We start from the raw sequence: 19,553 nt of genomic DNA, 5'->3' as shown, positions 1-19,553 counted from the left end.
TATCAGAATACAGATTAAAGGTTAGAGGGGCTGTTGGTCTGTACCAGAACAATACAGGTTAGATGGGGACTGTTGGTCTGTACAGAACAATACAGGTTAGAGGGACTGTTGGTCTGAGCCCTACCTAAAGGTCTCAGTCTGTAGCAGAACAATACAGTTAGGTTAGAGGGACTGTTGGTCTGGAGCAGAACAATACAGGTTAGAGGGGCTGTTGGTCTGTATCAGAATACAGATTAAAGGTTAGAGGGGCTGTTGGTCTGTAGCAGAACAATACAGGTTAGAGGGACTGTTGGTCTGTAGCAGAACAATACAGGTTAGAGGGACTGTTGGTCTGTAGCAGAACAATACAGGTTAAAGGTTAGAGGGGCTGTTGGTCTGTAGCAGAACAATACAGGTTAGAGGTTAGAGGGACTGTTGGTCTGGAGCAGAACAATACAGCTGGTTAGACTGGGCTGTTGGTCAATGAACAGGTTGAGGGGCTGTATGGTCTGGAGCAGAACAATACAGGTTCAAGGTTAGAAGGGCTGTTGGTCTGTAGCAGAACAATACAGGTTAGAGGTTAGAGGACTGTTGGTCTGGACCAGAACAATACCTGACATGATGGGCTGTTGGTCTGTCAGAACAATCCAGGTTGGCCGCTGTTGGTCTGCTCCAGAACAAACAGGTTAAAGGTTAGAGATAATGTTGGTCTTTGCAGAACATTTGAACAGGTTGGCCTGTTCTGTTATAGAACAATACAGGTTAAAGGTTAGAGGGGCTGTTGGTCTGGCAGAACAATACAGGTTAGAGGGGCTGTTGGTCTGTAGCAGAACAATACAGGTTAAAGGTTAGAGGGGCTGTTGGTCTGTAGCAGAACAATACAGGTTAAAGGTTAGAGGGGCTGTTGGTCTGTAGCAGAACAATACAGGTTAAAGGTTAGAGGGGCTGTTGGTCTGTAGCAGAACAATACAGGTTAGAGGGGCTGTTGGTCTGTAGCAGAACAATACAGGTTAGAGGGGCTGTTGGTCTGTAGCAGAACAATACAGGTTAGGGGCTGTTGGTCTGAGCAGAACAATACAGGTTACATTGGTCTAGCAGAACAATACAGGTTAAGGTGTTGGTCTTAGAGGGGCTGTTGGTCTGGAGCAGAACAATACAGGTTAAAGGTTAGAGGGGCTGTTGGTCTGTAGCAGAACAATACAGGTTAAAGGGCTATTGGTATGGAGCAAATAAATACAGGTTAGAGGGACTGTTGTTCTGTAGCAGAACAATACAGGTTAAAGGTTAAACTGTTATCTGAGCAGAACAATACAGGTTAGAAGGACCTGTTTCTGTAGCAGAACAATACAGGTTGAGAGGGCTGTTGGTCTGTAGCAGAACAATACAGGTTAGAGGTACTGTCAAATGTCTGTAGCAGAACAATACCAATAGTTGATCTGGTCCAAAGAACAATACAGGTTAGAGGGGCTGTTGGATGTAGCAGAACAATACAGGTTTTTGTGAGAACAATACAGGTTAGAGGGGCTGTTGACAGGAAACAGCAGAGCAGAACAATACAGGTTCTGTTGGTCTGTAGCAGAACAATACAGCAAAAATCTTCCCATCTGTCTTGCAGAACTTAATGTTGGTCTGGAGCAGAACAATACAGGTTAGAGGGGCTGTTGTCTGTAGCAGAACAATACAGGTTAAAGGTTAGAGGGACTGTTGGGTAGCAGAACAATACAGGTTAGAGGGCTGTTGGTCTGTAGCAGAACAATACAGGTTAGAGGGCTGTTGGTCTCAGAACAATACAGGTTTGTTGGTCTGAGCAGACAATACAGGTTAAAGGTTAGAGGGGCTGTTGTTGCAGAACAATACAGGTTAGAGGGGCTGTTGATCTGTAGCAGAACAATACAGGAAGGTTAGAGGGGCTGTTGGAAGAGAACAATACAGGTTAAAGTTAGAGGGCTGTTGATCTGTAGCAGAACAATACAGGTTAAAGGTTAGAGGGCTGTTGGTCTGTATCAGAACAATACAGGTTAGAGGGGCTGTTGGTCTGTATCAGAACAATACAGGTTAGAGGGGCTGTTGGTCTGTATCAGAACAATACAGGTTAGAGGGACTGTTAATCTGTAGCAGAACAATACAGGTTAGAGGGGCTGTTGATCTGTAGAAGAACAATAAGTGGGTGGGGTTATGTCCTTCCTGTTTGGCCCTGTAGAGAGGTGAGGATGGGGCCAAGTGTCTGGACCCCTCCTGTCTCAGCCTCCAGTATTTATGCTGCAGTAGTTTAAGTGTCAGAGGGGCTGGGGTCAGTTTGTTATATCTGGAGGACTTCTCCTGTCCAAGAGGTATCCTGTGTGAATCTAAGTGAGCGTTCTCTAATTCTCTCCTTTCTCTCTCTCGGAGGAGAGCCCTAGGACCATCCCCAGGACTACCTGACATGATGACTCCTTGCTGTCCCCAGTCCAGCTGGCCGTGCTGCTGCTCCATTTTCAACTGTTCTACCTTATTATTATTCGACCATGCTGGTCATTTATGAACATTTGAACATCTTGGCCATGTTCTGTTATAATTCTCCCTTTAGAGAGGAGAGGAAGAACATATGCTCTCTCTAATTTCTCTTTCTTTTCTCTCTCGGAGGACCTGAGCCCTAGGACCATGCCCCAGGACTACCTGACATGATGACTCCTTGCTGTCCCCAGTCCACCTGGAGTGCTGCTGCTCCAGTTTCAACTGTTCTACCTTATTATTAGACCATGCTGGTCATTTGTGAACATTTGAACATCTTGGCCATGTTCTGTTATAATCTCTACCCGGCACAGCCAGAAGAGGACTGGCCACCCCTCATAGCCTGGTTCCTCTCTAGGTTTCTTCCTAGGTTTTGGCCTTTCTAGGGAGTTTTTCCTAGCCACCGTGCTTCTACTCCTGCATTCCTTGCTGTTTGGGGTTTTAGGCTGGGTTTCTGTACAGCACTTTGAGATATCAGCTGATGTACGAAGGGCTATATAAATAAATTTGATTTGATCAATACAGGTTAGAGGGTAAATGTTAAACCTATTGAGATACAATCTCTTTTGTAAGAAGAGACCTGTTTAATTGCATTGAGAGCAATTCCTTCGCTCCACTTGATAAGACTATGTGTACATCTCAAATGGCAACCTATTCCCAATAGTGCACTGGTCCAAAGTAGTGCACTATATAGGGTATAGGGTGACGTTTCGGATGTAATCTATACGCTTTTTGTGAGTCTGTTTGACAGGAAACAGCAGCTGTATTACCATGCTCTGTTTGGTGAAGCCCAGCACAGCAAAACTCTTCCCATCTGTCTTGTACTTCATCTGGTCCTGGTCAACTTTGGAGAAGGGGACGATGTCACTGCCATAACGATACCCTTTAGAGAGGAGAGGAAGAACAGAGTTCTCCCTTTAGAGAGGAGAGTGGAGTTCTCCCTTTAGAGAGGAGAGGAAGAACAGAGGAAGAGTGAAGTTCTCCCTTTAGAGAGGAGAGGAAGAACAGAGGAAGAGTGGAGTTCTCCCTTGAGAGAGGAGAGGAAGAACAGAGGAAGAGTGGAGTTCTCCCTTGAGAGAGGAGAGGAAGAACAGAGGAAGAGTGGAGTTCTCCCTTGAGAGAGGAGAGGAAGAACAGAGGAAGAGTGGAGTTCTCCCTTTAGAGAGGAGAGTGGAGTTCTCCCTTTAGAGAGGAGAGGAAGAACAGAGGAAGAGTGGAGTTCTCCCTTTAGAGAGGAGAGGAAGAACAGAGGAAGAGTGGAGTTCTCCCTTTAGAGAGGAGAGAGGAAGAGTGGAGTTCTCCCTTTAGAGAGGAGAGGAAGAACAGAGGAAGAGTGGAGTTCTCCCTTTAGAGAGGAGAGGAAGAACAGAGGAAGAGTGGAGTTCTCCCTTTAGAGAGGAGAGGAAGAACAGAGGAAGAGTGGAGTTCTCCCTTTAGAGAGGAGAGGAAGAACAGAGGAAGAGTGGAGTTCTCCCTTTAGAGAGGAGAGGAAGAACAGAGGAAGAGTGGAGTTCTCCCTTTAGAGAGGAGAGGAAGAACAGAAGAAGAGTGGAGTTCTCCCTTTAGAGAGGAGAGGAAGAAGAGAGGAAGAGTGGAGTTCTCCCTTTAGAGAGGAGAGAGTAAGAGTGGAGTTCTCCCTTTAGAGAGGAGAGGAAGAACAGAGGAAGAGTGGAGTTCTCCCTTTAGAGAGGAGAGGAAGAGAGGAAGAGTGGAGTTCTCCCTTTAGAGAGAGGAAGAACAGAGGAAGAGTGGAGTTCTCCCTTTAGAGAGGAGAGGAAGAACAGAGGAAGAGTGGAGTTCTCTTTACCATTTAAGATTTAGAGGAGAGGAAGAACAGAGGAAGAGTGGAGTTCTCCCTTTAGAGAGGAGAGAGTAAGAGTGGAGTTCTCCCTTTAGAGAGGAGAGGAAGAACAGAGGAAGAGTGGAGTTCTCCCTTTAGAGAGGAGAGGAAGAACAGAGGAAGAGTGAAGTTCTCCCTTTAGAGAGGAGAGAGGAAGAGTGGAGTTCTCCCTTTAGAGAGGAGAGAGGAAGAGTGGAGTTCTTCCTTTAGAGAGGAGAGGAAGATGCTCTCATCCAGTGTCCATCTCACCTTGGAACCGTCCATGAACTTGTTCTACCAGTCAAAGGTTTCTTGAACCTTGTAAAAACGACTACTGAATGGATGGCAGGAACTGAGCCGTTTGGGACAACACTCGTATATCACACACAGCTGTACTTCCTGATTTCTCTCACCTTGTATGGTGTCGTCCTTCTGTACCTCGGTCTCTTCGTCATCGTTCAGACAGTAAACTACATCTCTTTTTATGTCGTCTTTCTGGTGTGTCTGAGCATCTACCACCGACCACGACTTCCTGGGTCTCTCCTCACATACCTGCAAGGGTCAGACAGTCACTACACTAATTCACATCTCCCAGTTCCTGCTTCAGGGAGTCTGTCAGAGTAATAAGATCAGCCCCTCCCCGTCCCCTGGACGACACGTTCGGGCCCCGTCCCCTGGACGACACGTTCGGGCCCCGTCCCCTGGACGACACGTTCGGGCCCCGTCCCCTGGACGACACCTCCCCGTCCCCTGGGCGACACGTTCGGGGTCCCCCCCGTCCCCTGGACGACACGTTCGGGCCCCCCCCTGGACGACACGTTCGGGCCCCGTCCCCCCGTCGGGCCCCGTCCCTGGACGACACGCCCGTCCCTGGGACACCTCCCCGTCCCCTGGACGACACGTTCGGGGCCCCTCCGGCCCCCCCTGGACGACACGTTCGGGCCCCGTCCCCTGGACGACACGTTCGGGCCCCGTCCCCTGGACGACACGTTCGGGCCCCGTCCCCTGGTCCCTGGGCCCCGTCCCCTGGACGACACCGGGCCCCGTCCCCCCCGTTCCCGTCCCCTGGACGACACGTTCGGGCCCCGTCCCTGGACGACACGTTCGGGCCCCGTCCCCTGGACGACACGTTCGGGCCCCGTCCCTGGGACACGTTCGGGCCCCGTCCCCTGGACGACACGTTCGGGCCCCGTCCCCTGGACGACACGCGTTCGGGCCCCGTCCCCGTCGGGCCCCGTCCCTGGGACGACACGTTCGGGCCCCGTCCCCTGGACGACCCAGGACCCCGTCCCTGGACGACACGTTCGGGCCCCGTCCCCTGGACGACACGTTCGGGCCCCGTCCCCTGGACGACACGTTCGGGCCCCGTCCCCTGGACGACACGTTCGGGCCCCGTCCCCTGGACGACACGTTCGGGCCCCGTCCCCTGGACGACACGTTCGGGCCCCGTCCCCCACGTTCGGGCCCCGTCCCCTGGACGACACGTTCGGGCCCCGTCCCCGTCCCCTGGACGACACGTTCGGGCCCCGTCCCCTGGACCCGGGCCCCGTCCCTGGACGACACGCCCCTCCCCGTCCCTGGACGACACGTTCGGGCCCCGTCCCTCCCCGTTCGGGCCCCGTCCCCTGGACGACACGTTCGGGCCCCGTCCCGCCGGGCCCCGTCCCCTGGACGACACGTTCGGGCCCCGTCCCCTCCCCGGGCCCCGTCCCTGGACGACACGTTCGGGCCCCGTCCCCTGGACGACCGTTCGGGCCCCGTCCCTGGACGACACGTTCGGGCCCCGTCCCCCGTCGGGCCCCTCCCCTGGACGACACGTTCGGGCCCCGTCCCCTGGGTCCCCTGGACGACACCGGGCCCCGTCCCTGGACGACACGTTCGGGCCCCGTCCCTGGACGACACGTTCGGGCCCCGTCCCCTGGACGACACGGTCGGGCCCCGTCCCTCCCCGTCCCCTGGGACGACACGTTCGGGCCCCCCCCCCGTCCCCCCGTCCCTGGACGACACGTTCGGGCCCCGTCCCCTGGACGACACGTTCGGGCCCCTCCCCGTCCCCTGGACGACACGTTCGGGCCCCTCCCCGTCCCCTGGACGACACGTTCGGGCCCCTCCCCGTCCCCTGGACGACACGTTCGGGCCCCTCCCCGTCCCCTGGACGACACGTTCGGGCCTCCCCGTCCCCCTGGACGACACGTTCGGGCCCCTCCCCGTCCCCTGGACGACACGTTCGGGCCCCTCCCCGTCCCCTGGACGACACGTTCGGGCCCCTCCCCGTCCCCTGGACGACACGTTCGGGCCCCTCCCCGTCCCCTGGACGACACGTTCGGGCCCCTCCCCGTCCCCTGGACGACACGTTCGGGCCCCTCCCCGTCCCCTGGACGACACGTTCGGACCCTCCCCGTCCCCTGGACGACACGTTCGGGCCCCTCCCCGTCCCCTGGGACGACACGTTAGCCCCTCCCCGTCCCCTGGACGTACACGAATCGGGCCCCTCCCCGTCCCCTGGACGACACGTGATCCCCTGGGACACGCCGGGCCCCTCCCCGTCCCCTACTGCTTTGTAGCCAACCCCTTGATGGCCAGAGAGCCCCCGTCCCCTGGTCAGAGTACAGGGCCCTCCCCGTCCCCTGGGTCTCTTCCCCTCCCCAACACGTTTCGGGCCCCACAGACAACCCTCGACATTGCCTCCCCGTCCCCAAGACAGAGGAGACTGTCAGAGCCCTCCCCGTCCCCTGGTGGCATTAGAATATAGCCTCCCCAAGAGCTTTGTCCCAAATGACTCCCTATCGGCCCCTCCCCGTCCCCTGGACGACCTTCATAGGGCCCCTACCCCCGTCCCCTGGTCCCACGCTCGGGCCCCTCCCCACCCTGGAGTCACCATAGGCCCCTCCCCGTCCCCTCTAGTCACATCGGGCCCCGTCCCCTACCACCCTCCCGTCCCCTAGGCCCCCTTACCACCCTCTAGTCCCATAGGCCCCACTTTACCACCCGTCCCCTAGTCCCATAGGCCCCTCCCCTACCACCCTCTACACCCGGGCCCCCTCTCCCCACCCTCTAGCCCCCCTCTACCCCCTCTAGGCCCCTCTCCACCCTCCCGTCCCCTACCACCCTCGGGCCCCCCCCGTCCCCTAGGCCCCCTCTAGGCCCCTCCCCGTCCCCTAGGCCCCCTCTACCACCCTCTAGTCCCCCCCCTCTACCACCCTCTAGTCCCATAGGCCCACTCTTCCACCCTCTAGTCCCATAGGCCCCCTCTTCCACCCTCCCGTCCCTAGGACGACCACGTTCGGGCCCCTCCCCGTCCCCTAGGACGGCACCCTCGGGCCCCTCCCCGTCCCCATAGGCCCCCTCGTTACCACCCTCCCGTCCCCCCACGTTAGGCCCCCTTTACCCCCTCTAGTCCCATAGGCCCCCTCCCCACCCCTAGTCCCATCGGGCCCCTCTACCACCCTGGACGACACTAGCCCCTCCCCGTCCCCTGGACCACCCTCTAGGCCCCCTCCCCACCAACCGACACTCGGGCCCCTCCCGTCCCCCCCACTCTAGGCCCCTCCCCGTCCCCTAGGCCCCCTCTACCACCCTCTAGTTCCCCCTCCCCACCCCTAGACACCCCCCCTACCACCCTCTAGTCCCATAGGACCACCCTCTTCCACCCGTCCCCTGGAGTCCCATAGGCCCCCTCCCCACCCCTAGTCCCATAGGCCCCCTCTACCACACGTTAGGCCCTCCCTACCACCCTCTAGAACAGTAGTGCACTGAATAGGGTGCTATTCAGGACACAGTGATACTCTACTTACTGCTTTGTAGCCAACAATCTTGATGGCCAGAGAGCTGCCGATGGTCAGAGTACAGGGCCAGGCCATGGGTCTCTTCTCAACACGTTTAAACACAGACAACTTCTCTATTGCATCACTGCAAGAGAGAGGAGACTGTCAGAGCAGGACAACCTCAGTCTCTGTGTGGCATTAGAATATACCCTCAAACTCAAGAGCTTTGTCCCAAATGACTCCCTATAGCGCCCCTCTTCCACCCTCTAGTCCCATAGGCCCCCTCTACCACCCTCTAGTCCCATAGGCCCCCTCTACCACCCTCTAGTCCCATAGGCCCCCTCTACCACCCTCTAGTCCCATAGGCCCCCTCTACCACCCTCTAGTCCCATAGGCCCCCTTTACCACCCTCTAGTCCCATAGGCCCCCTCTACCACCCTCTAGTCCCCCTCTACCACCCTCTAGGCCCCCTCTACCACCCTCTAGGCCCCCTCTACCACCCTCTAGGCCCCCTCTACCACCCTCTAGGCCCCCTCTAGGCCCTCTAGGCCCCCTCTACCACCCTCTAGGCCCCCTCTACCACCCTCTAGGCCCCCTCTTCCACCCTCTAGTCCCATAGGCCCCCTCTTCCACCCTCTAGTCCCATAGGCCCCCTCTACCACCCTCTAGTCCCATAGGCCCCCTCTACCACCCTCTAGTCCCATAGGCCCCCTCTAGCACCCTCTAGTCCCATAGGCCCCCTCTACCACCCTCTAGTCCCATAGGCCCCCTCTACCACCCTCTAGTCCCATAGGCCCCTCTCTTCCACCCTCTAGTCCCATAGGCCCCCTCTACCACCCTCTAGTCCCATAGGCCCCCTCTACCACCCTCTAGGTCCCATAGCCCCCCCCTCTTCCACCCTATAGTCCCATAGGCCCCCTCTACCACCCTATAGCCCCCCCTCTACCACCCTATAGCCTCCCCCTCTACCACCCTATAGCGTCCCCCCCTCTACCACCCTATAGCCTCCCCCTCTACCACCCTATAGCCCCCCCCTACCACCCTATAGCCCCCCCCCCTCTACCACCCTATAGCCCCCCCTCTACCACCCTATAGCCCCCCCCTCTACCACCCTATAGCCCCCCCCTCTACCACCCTATAGGTCCCCCCCACCACCCTATAGGTCCCCTCCACCACCCTATAGGTCCCCTCCACCACCCTATAGGCCCCCCCCTCATACCACCCTATAGGTCCCCTCCACCACCCTATAGGTCCCCTCCACCACCCTATAGGCCCCCTCTCTCTACCAACCCTATAGCCCCCCCCTATACCACCCTATAGGTCCCCTCCACCACCCTATAGGCCCCCCTCTCTCTACCAACCCTATAGCCCCCCCCCCCCCTCCACCACCCTATAGGTCCCCTCCACCACCCTATAGGTCCCCTCCACCACCCTATAGGTCCCCTCCACCACCCTATAGGTCCCCTCCACCACCCTATAGGTCCCCTCCACCACCCTATAGGCCCCCCTCTCTCTACCAACCCTATAGCCCCCCCACCACCCTATAGGTCCCCTCCACCACCCTATAGGCCCCCCTCTCTCTACCAACCCTATAGCCCCCCCACCACCCTATAGGTCCCCTCCACCACCCTATAGGCCCCCCTCTCTACCAACCCTATAGCCCCCCCTCGACCACCCTCCAGGCCCCCCTCGACCACCCTCCAGGCCCCCCCCCAGGCCCTGGTCAGAAGTACAGAACAATATAAGGAATAGGGTAACATCTGGAATGCAGACCCCAGTGACTTCCTACCTGAAGGTGTAGACTTCCTCCAGACCGTCCTCTTCATCCAGAGACATCATGACCTGCTTGGTCATCTCCAGCCCCCGCTGCTGCTCTCTGGACAGAGCTTTACCCCCGTGGGGGGGGGTGGAACCCCCTCCATCTACAGGGAAGGGTAGGCTGGAGGAACAGAGGTTAAGAGGTCAGTTTGGAGTCATTCCGTGGCTGTCCCCCAAATCCCCCGAGCCTGGCCAAAAGTACTGCATTGTACAGGAAATATGATGCCCTTTCAGATGAAGCGCATTTCAGATGAAGAGCAGATGAAGCATTGAGTGCATGTAGATGCACTCAATGCTTCCATGATATACGACAAGCCATTCGAGATCTCTACAGTAGAATAACACATAGACACACAAGAACTGCAGAGTGATGCCGGCTCTCTTCATGTTGCCTATGATAGTGTCCAGCTGGTCAGGACTGCTCGGTGTGTTCAGGTCTGTGAGCATGACAATGTTCAGACGCTCATATTTCTTCCCCCTGAAGAACAGTCAAACAGAACAGAGTTACATAGGAAACATGATCACCCATGAACCAAATCAGAACACAGTAGCTCCTCCAATGGGGTCCTTCTTGACTCCCAGCGTCATAACCTGTCATAACAGCTGATAACTTGCCATGAGGTCCTAACACTCACGGCCCATATATTTACACCTGTTGGGCCATAAAATAACGCAATGTATGTCACGTCAGACCAAAGGACAGATTTCCACCGGTCTAATGTCCATTGCTCGTGTTTCTTGGCCCAAGCAAGTCTCGTCTTCTTATTGGTCTCCTTTAGTAGTGGTTTCTTTGCAGCAATTTGACCATGAAGGCCTGATTCACACAGTCTCCTCTGAACAGTTGATGTTGAGATGTGTCTGTTACTGGAACTACATGAAGCATTTATTTGGGTTGGTAACTCTCATGAAAGTATCCTCTGCAGCAGAGGTAACTCTGGGTCTTCCTTTCCTGTGGCGGTCCTCATGAGACAGTTTCATCATAGTGCCTGATGGTTTTTGCGACTGCACTTGAAGAAGCGTTCAAAGTTCTTGAAACGTTATGGTTTGACTGACCTTCATGTCTTAAAGTAATGGACTGTCGTTTCTCTTTGCTTATTTGAGCTGTTCTTGCCATAATATGGACTTGGTCTTTTACTAAATAGGATTATCTTCTATTTACCAATCCTACCGTGTCACAACACAAGTGATTGGCTCAAACGCATTAAGGAGGAAAGAAATTCCACAAATTAGCTTTTAACAAGATACACCTGTTAATTGAAAAGCATTCCAGGTGACTACCTTATGAAGCTGGTTGAGAGAATGCCAAGAGTGTGCAAAGCTGTCATCAAGGCAAAGGGAGGCTACTTTGACGAACCTCAAATATAAAATATATGTTGATTTGTTTAACACTGACACTTCCATGTGTTACTTCATAGTGTTGATGTGTCATTATTATTCTACAATGTAGAAAACAGTAGCAATAAAAGAACAACCCGTGAATGAGTAGGTGTGTCCTAACTTTTGGCTGGTAGTGTGTGTCATGACAGTGTTATGACCATATAAGTTACGACAAGTTGTCAGCTGTTATGACATTGTGACATGGTTATGACGCTGAGTTCAGGTAAAGTCTGACCATAATATATTGATTAGATGTTCTTATCCAGTCTTACCATAATATATTGATTAGATGTTCTTATCCAGTCTTACAATAATATATTGATTAGATGTATCCAGTGACCATAATATATTGATTAGATGTATCCAGTCTGACCATAATATATTGATTAGATGTATCCAGTCTGACCATAATATATTGATTAGATGTATCCAGTCTGACCATAATATATTGATTAGATCCAGTCTCACCATAATATATTGATTAGATGTATTGACCATAATATATTGATTAGATGTATCCAGTCTGACCATAATATATTGATTAGTCTGACCATAATATATTGATTAGATGTTCTTATCCAGTCTGACCATAATATATTGATTAGATGTTCTTATCCAGTCTTACCATAATATATTGATTAGATGTTCTTATCCAGTCTTACAATAATATATTGATTAGATGTATCCAGTCTGACCATAATATATTGATTAGATGTTCTTATCCAGTCTCACCATAATATATTGATTAGATGTTCTTATCCAGTCTCACCACAATATATTGATTAGATGTTCTTATCCAGTCTCACCACAATATATTGATTAGATGTTCTTATCGAGTCTTACCATAATATATTGATTAGATGTATCCAGTCTTACCATAATATATTGATTTGATGTATCCAGTCTCACCATAATATATTGATTAGATGTTCTTATCCAGTCTCACCATAATATATTGATTAGATGTTCTTATCCAGTCTCACCACAATATATTGATTAGATGTTCTTATCCAGTCTGACAATAATATATTGATTAGATTTTCTTATCCAGTCTTACCATAATATATTGATTAGATGTTCCTATCCAAAGCCACTTACAGTGATGCATGTATAACTTTTTGGGGGGATAGCGGGAGCGGGAATTGAACCCACTCTCCCCGCATTGCAAGAGCCATGTTCGACCAACTGAGCTACAGAAGATTTGCTTGAGTAAGCCAATTTGGTATTCTATTATCAAATAAGAGATATTTTGTTTCACTTTCACACAGAATGATCTAGCTATGTGAAACAGATTACTTACAGAGTTTCGTTCTGAAGCAGGTCCATGCATACAACTAGAGCATCCAGCCCTGAGCCAACAGTGGTTAAGGAAACAAGTCAGTCCGTTAACAGCAACACAGTTAATCAAGGTCAAATACAGACCTAACGGTTCACACACTGACCAGGGCCTAACAGAAACATTTATTTTGCACGTTGCCTATTAAATGTCTAGCATAAAATAACTGAAATTATACATATATATATGCCCTCTACACTGGACTCAATGGTTTAGAAACACCATGTCAACAGTGCTGTCTACTGAAGGAGTGAGCTGTGGTCAGTCAAAGGAAGGATACAGTCAGCCTGTTGACTCCCAGGGTGCACATCATTCTGGATCTCTTCCAGCAGCTCAAAGTTTGGGATCATGAGTTGGCGGTGTACTGAGATGTTCTGGTACTGGTCGTCTTTAGCTAGGTTGTTCTTAGTGTTGTCTGACCCAAACAGCACCAGACCCAGCTCATCTTTGTTCTCAGCAAACACCTACAGGAAAGACAGTCCCAAATGACAGCACATTCCTTACATATCGCACTACCTCTGACCAGGGCCCACGGTTCTCTAAGTGGGGCCTGCCGAGGTACGGCAGAGGGTTCTCTAAGTGGGGCCTGCCGAGGTACTGCAGAGGTTTCTCTAAGTGGGGCCTGCCGAGGTACGGCAGAGGTTTCTCTAAGTGGGGCCTGCCGAGGTACGGCAGAGGGTCCAGTGCTTCTTTTTTGGCCAAGGGATACATGGAATAACTTTAGGGAGTAATATATAGTATTATTAATCTACAATGTATGTTCTTAACCCTGGGGAACCATTTTTTTATTTTTGTAATTCTTTGCCTCATGGCAAAATGTGTAGATTTGAAGGATATTAGCCTGAAAACTGCAACATTTTCTCTCCAATGCCAAGATCCTTTTAAAATGTTCCTTCCCATGGCTCAAATACTTGGTTTGTCCGGCCATGCACTACCAAAGTCATAGTAAACGTACTTGTATTTTATCTCACTCAAGTTGTGTTCTAATTGAGAGGGTCCCTGATGTATTTTCTATCACAAAAGGGGTCCCACCCCAAAACATTTGAAAAGCCCTATTCTAATGGCTAGAAAGGAGAGTGTCACGATCCAGGACCTCTGGCTGTGTTCCAAAATGTGCACTTGTCCTGTTCTGTCAAGGTGTGAAACTGTGATCATTTTCCAGATCTTTACAGATGATCCAGTGAACCAGATGAATTCCATAAATTTCAGAAAATACACACATCAAAATATAAATCCAAAATGCAAGTAGAAAGTAACAACACAAGACATTTATCTGTAATAAGGTCCTCCATCAGCTTCCTTAATTACCCTAGAGACACCAGAACAAACACATTTAAAAACATTTTTGAAGATCAGTCCACAAATAAGGTGAAAGAAAACTCAAAGCTGATTTACCTAACTCATTAGAGACCAAAGGAATTCATAGAGTTATCCATCTTTGAGACCAGGGGTGGTAACTTGTACGTATATAGTTAGTAAAGATGTTAGGTACAGTGGGACGTTTTGTAGAAGGGCTTTATAAATGAAAACATAGCTATGCACCAACCTACGTGACATCAAAGAGAGACAACCAACTTCCTGGTAGAGAATGCAGTGATGACAGAGAGCCAACCAACTTCCTGGTAGAGAATGCAGTGATGACAGAGAGCCAACCAACTTCCTGGTAGAGAATGCAGTGATGACAGAGAGCCAACCAACTTCCTGGTAGAGAATGCAGTGATGCCAGAGAGCCAACCAACTTCCTGGTAGAGAATGCAGTGATGACAGAGAGCCAACCAACTTCCTGGTAGAGAATGCAGTGATGAGTACTAAAATTGTCACCTGTAATAAAGCTCAGTGCGCTATGATAAACTACATCTAACAGCTTTAATAAAGTGGCAGCTGTGTTCATATAGATGTCACAGTCTACATACGGTCCCACAGTTGACAGTTAATGTCAGAGCAAAAACTAAGGCATGAGGTTGAAGGAATTATTGGAGACAGGATTTAGACAGGATTCCGAGACAGGATTTTGTTGAGGCACAGATCTGGGGAAGGGTACCAATAAATGTCTGCAGTATTGAAGGTCCCCAAGAACACAGTGGCCTCCATCATTCTTAAATGGAAGAAGTTTGGAACCACCAAGAGTTTTCCTAGAGCTGGCCGTCCGGCCAAACTGAGCAATCAGGGGAGAAGGGCCTTGGTCAGAGAGCTGACCAAGAACCCAATGGTCACTCTGACAGAGCTCCAGTTCCTCTGCGAAAATGGGAGAACCTTCCAGAAGGACAACCATCTCTGCAGCACTCCACCAATCAGGGCTTTATAGGAGAGTGGCCAGAAAGAAGCGACTTCTCAGTAAAAGGAACATGACAGCCTGCTTGGAGTTTGCCAAAAGGCACCTAAAGGACTCTCAGACCATGAGAAACAAAATTCTCTGGGCTGATGAAACCAAGATTGAACTCTTTGGCCTGAATGCCAAGGGTCACATCTGGAGGAAACCTGGCACCATCCCTACGGTGAAGCATGGTGGTGGCAGCATCATGGTGTGGATGTTTTTCAGCGGCAGGGACTGGGAGACTAGTCAGGATCGAGGGAAAGATGAACGGAGCAAAGTACAGAGAGATCCTTGATGAAAACCTGCTCCAGAGCCCTCAGGATCTCAGGATCTCAGAATGGGGCAAAGGTTCACCTTCCAACAGGACAATGACCCGGGAGTGGCTTCTGGACAAGTCTCTGAATGTCCTTGAGTGGCCCAGCCAGAGCCTGGACTTGAACCCGAACAAACATCTCTGGAGCGACCTGATAGTAGCTGAGCAGCGATGCTCCCCATCCAACCTGACAGAGCTTGAGAGGATCTGCAGATAAGAATGGGAGAAACTCCCCAAATACAGGTGTGCCAAGCTTGTAGCCTCATACCCAAGAAGTCTGGAGGCTGTAATCACTGCCAAAGGTGCTTCAACAAAGTACTGAGTAAAGGGTCTGAATACTTCTGTATTTATCCGTTATTTTAAATGGTAAGTTGACTGAGAACACGTTCTCATTTTCAGCAACAACCTGGGGAATAGTTACAAGGGGAGAGGAGGGGGATGAATGAGCCAATTGTAAACTGGGGATTATTAGCTGACTGTGATGATGTTTGTTTTATTTTTATAAATAAGCAACATTTTCTAAAAAACTGTTTTTGCTTTGTCATTATGGGGTTGTGTGTAGCTTGAGGGGGGAAAAAAACAAATTAATACATTTTGGAATAAGGCTGTAACCTAACAAAAGGTGGAAAAAGTCAGGGGGTCTGAATACTTTCCGAAGGTACTGTACATTGAGCACGGTTACATGCACACAATAATGCAATTATTGTGGATAAATATGTTAATATAATAGTTTGTTTACATGCTTTGCAAGAATAATGATTTCCCTAATAATCCTGTTTACATTGACACATCTTAAATCAGGCTCCCTGATTGGACTTTGATAAATACAGAAAATCACCAATAAAAACAAACGTTCTACCACAGTGTTATTTTTGTGAAGACTATTTGATTGAGTTCGGACACAAAGTTAGTGAAAACTATTTATAAATATATATCCCCCCGAACTCACTTCACTCACGCATAAGAGGGAGGCTACTCAGTGCTAGAAAATGTGCAGATCGAATACACCACTGGAACCCTGATTAAGATGTTCACGTCCTAATAATTTAAAAGACTGCGCAGAAAACCAGGCGTTTAAATCGGCATACGCTTACCTCGATTTTGACCATACGACAATTAAGATGGTGTACGGTCAGAGTAGAGTGTTTATAATACCGCAATACTCTGCCTTCTGACAATCAGTTTAAATATTGAATTATTAGTGTATATATATTCATTGAGTTCTAACCAGAATGACAAGTAACAGAATGGATTCTCAGTACCTGTTTGTGAATTAAGTTGACAACCAGAAACGTTTTACGTGGTGTCCTCTCACAAACTCTTTAGTCTGCTGCTTCATTGTTGTGGACACATGGTAGGGTTTTACCCCCTTCTTCGCCCCAATTTCATGATATCTAATTATTATCCAATTTACCCCTTTCTTTGCCCCAATTACGAACTTGTCTTATCGCTGCAACTTCCCAACGGGCTCGGGAGAGGTGAAGCTCGAGTCATGCGTCCTCCGAAACATGACTGGCCAAACCGTGCTCCTTAACACCCGCCCGCCCGCTTAACCAATGAGTCGGAGTTCAACTCACAACCGAAGTCAGCCTGCAGGCCCACCACAAGGAAACACTCCCCTAACGTGGACGACACAAGGAAACACTCCCCTAACGTGGACGACACTGGGCCAATTGTACGCCACCGTATAGGACTCCCGGTCACGGCCAGTTGTGACACAGCCTGGGATTGAACTCAGGTCTGTAGTGACGCCTCAAGCACTGCAGTGCCTTAGACTGCTGCGCCACTCGGGAGGGACAGGTAAGCTTTTATGCATTGTGCTGAATAACAAAATCCGAAATAGTGAAATAAGCTATTTTACTTAGTGTTTAAGAAGGATAAATAGCCAGTGTTTTACTGTGGAGCTTTAACTGCATTAGGACTGCTGGTGTTTACTTTCCAATGGGAAGGTTTGCATTGTGATACATTTATAAAACTACAACACTGATGCATATTATTAAATGACACTGATGTTCACGATAGCTTGGTTTTACATTCACCTTATCCATTAATACCGTAACTAATGTTGATAAGCAATGTGATGCAATACAACTAGATTAGAAGGCCTAGACTTCTTCATCCTAATGTAAGCTAAATGCATTGGATTACACTGGCATATTATAAAGGGGAACATATTCAATGTAATTATATGCATGCATATCAAACAGGAACATATATTAAATGAATACACCATTGTAATATTATGACTGTCTCTCTCCCTGCAGGGGATTAGACAGATGAACAGCAGCCCCCAGATGCCTCCATGGGGAGACATCAACACTTGCCGTTTCTAATAATATTAACCCATTTATCGGTTTCCTGTATCTGTGCATGAATCCTTAAAACAGTTTTTTTTAAGAACGCAGTCCATTGTAGTTTCCTCAGTCGTATGTACAGGAAGGATACACATGGTCCAATGAAATGCTTAATTGCAGGTTCCTTTCTGACAATGCAACAATAAATAAAAGACCATACGAAACATAAAGTAAATGGCTCAGTAGAATCAACCTTTTAGCATCCCCAGGTAAGGGACATCAAGGAGATGACATTGAACAGATTGTTTGGTATTTGAGGGCAAATAGGTTTTTGTTTTATCCCTTCACTAACCCCTCATTCAACGACACGTGGTCTCAATTATAGATGATGAATAGCTGAACATGGTGTTTGTGCTGGGCAGGAATAAAATTGTGCACACAGTGTAGTACCTTGGGGAAGAAACCATTTGCCTCATTAAATAAAATAATTTTTAAAATTCGCTTCACATGTTACAATGAGCTGACAATTCTGCATGATCAAGAATAACGTGTGGATCTACTTCTAACATAGTGATGATGCACACTGCTGAATAAACTCCTGGGATAGGGTGTTTTTCCTGGTGGATGGGAGGTTCCCAAGTTCTATACATCTGTCCTGGTGACCAGGAACCAGGAAGAGCTTGCCTGCTAGCGAGACATCATCGCATCTGACGAGCTAACTTACCTCAGCTAACGGCTGATAAAAAGCAGTGACTAAACATTTGAATTCAAAATGTATATGAAAATAAATTAACATCATTTGGTGAATAAATACGTGTAATACTTAGTTTGCCATCAATTCATTCGTTTGGGGAACTTTCACGGTGTCGCAAGGTGTTATGGGAAAGCCTCCCCGGCAAAGAGAATGAAAAAGTATGCTCCCCATGCTTGATTTGTTTTCCAGACCTCCAAAGTACGCTTATAGACACTTCTCCAGTACAGGACTAACTGACGTCATGCATAAATGTGCACGACTTCTGGCTGCAGTAAGAAAGCCATCACCATCTACGCCCATTCAACATAGCCTATATTTATGTTTCAGTTACTTCAAAATAAAACTTTGGGCTCTCATACACGCTCATGACAGAACATAAGTACGCATTTTGGAAACAAAGCCACAGTTTCTTTATAAAAATAATCACAATAATGTTTACTTGATTGTTTGCTTCCTCCCTTGTCTCCTTCTCAAAGCACATTGGAGTAAAAGATCTGAGTTTCCTGTCCTCTGATCTTCTCCTCCAATTGGTTTCGAGAAGGATGCAAGGCGAGAGGACATGAGGAATCTAGGAAATACAATTGGAGATTCACCCACAGAATCAGAGAGAGTACCTGGCGCTGAACAAACTTCTGGATGACTTTCTTGGCCTGTTGGAAGGGCAGTTCCTGTCCCGGGGCAGAGTTGGACATGGAGAAACCCACATCCAGACACAGAACCAACGCTGTCTAGTTGAGCAACACAGAGAGGACATACTTTTCATTATTCAAATACAACACACATACTGGTGTTGTGTTCTGACTCATAGTTAGTAATGCATGTAGCCTGCAGCAGTTAGACCCCTCCTTTGAGCAACATGCTGTTTTTGTTTGGGAGAACACAAGGGCAAGACCCACTTATCTCCAGAAGGGGCGGGTTTACAGACGCTAACACATTTCCTGGGCTGTATTCATTACACCGATTCTGTTGGAAAACTTGTCTTAAACAGAAGCAACGGAATGAGGAAGTACCTACTTAAATTCTCTCAAGTTTTAATGTCACATGCACAAGTACAGTGAAACGCCTTCCTTTAAAGCTCTAAACCCAACAGTGCAGTTGCAAAACTGAACGATCACACTCCTATGGTGTATTTACGCCAATTCTATTGCGAAACGGTTTACTTCAAACTGAGTTTTTATTGACAAATTCAGGTAGCTAAGAACTTCCCCGTATCGTTTCAGTTTGGTTGTTAAACGACAAAAGGTTTCCATCGCAAGACGTAATGAATACACCCCTGGGTTGACGTGAAGACATAG

At 49.4% G+C, this 19,553-nt stretch overlaps 1 protein-coding gene across 1 annotated transcript in view; it reads right to left on the bottom strand.

Moving 5' to 3' along the window:
* The window catches only part of xrcc5 (X-ray repair complementing defective repair in Chinese hamster cells 5), a 32,334-nt gene extending 13,255 nt beyond the window's left edge, over nt 1–19,079 (bottom strand). Inside the window, 8 exon segments of the mRNA XM_064943846.1 lie at nt 3,240–3,352; nt 4,702–4,840; nt 8,083–8,197; nt 9,842–9,991; nt 10,226–10,348; nt 12,548–12,596; nt 12,864–13,047; nt 18,873–19,079. Coding sequence (XP_064799918.1) covers nt 3,240–3,352; nt 4,702–4,840; nt 8,083–8,197; nt 9,842–9,991; nt 10,226–10,348; nt 12,548–12,596; nt 12,864–13,047; nt 18,873–19,064 — 1,065 coding nt within the window. The 5' untranslated portion in view covers nt 19,065–19,079.
* Nucleotides 19,080–19,553: the final 474 nt, after the last annotated feature.

Source organism: Oncorhynchus masou, chromosome 29 (assembly GCF_036934945.1).
Source record: "Oncorhynchus masou masou isolate Uvic2021 chromosome 29, UVic_Omas_1.1, whole genome shotgun sequence".
Taxonomy (NCBI): Eukaryota; Metazoa; Chordata; class Actinopteri; order Salmoniformes; family Salmonidae; genus Oncorhynchus; species Oncorhynchus masou.
Note: the sequence above shows the minus strand (reverse complement) of the source record. Positions and strands in the feature narration are given on the sequence as shown.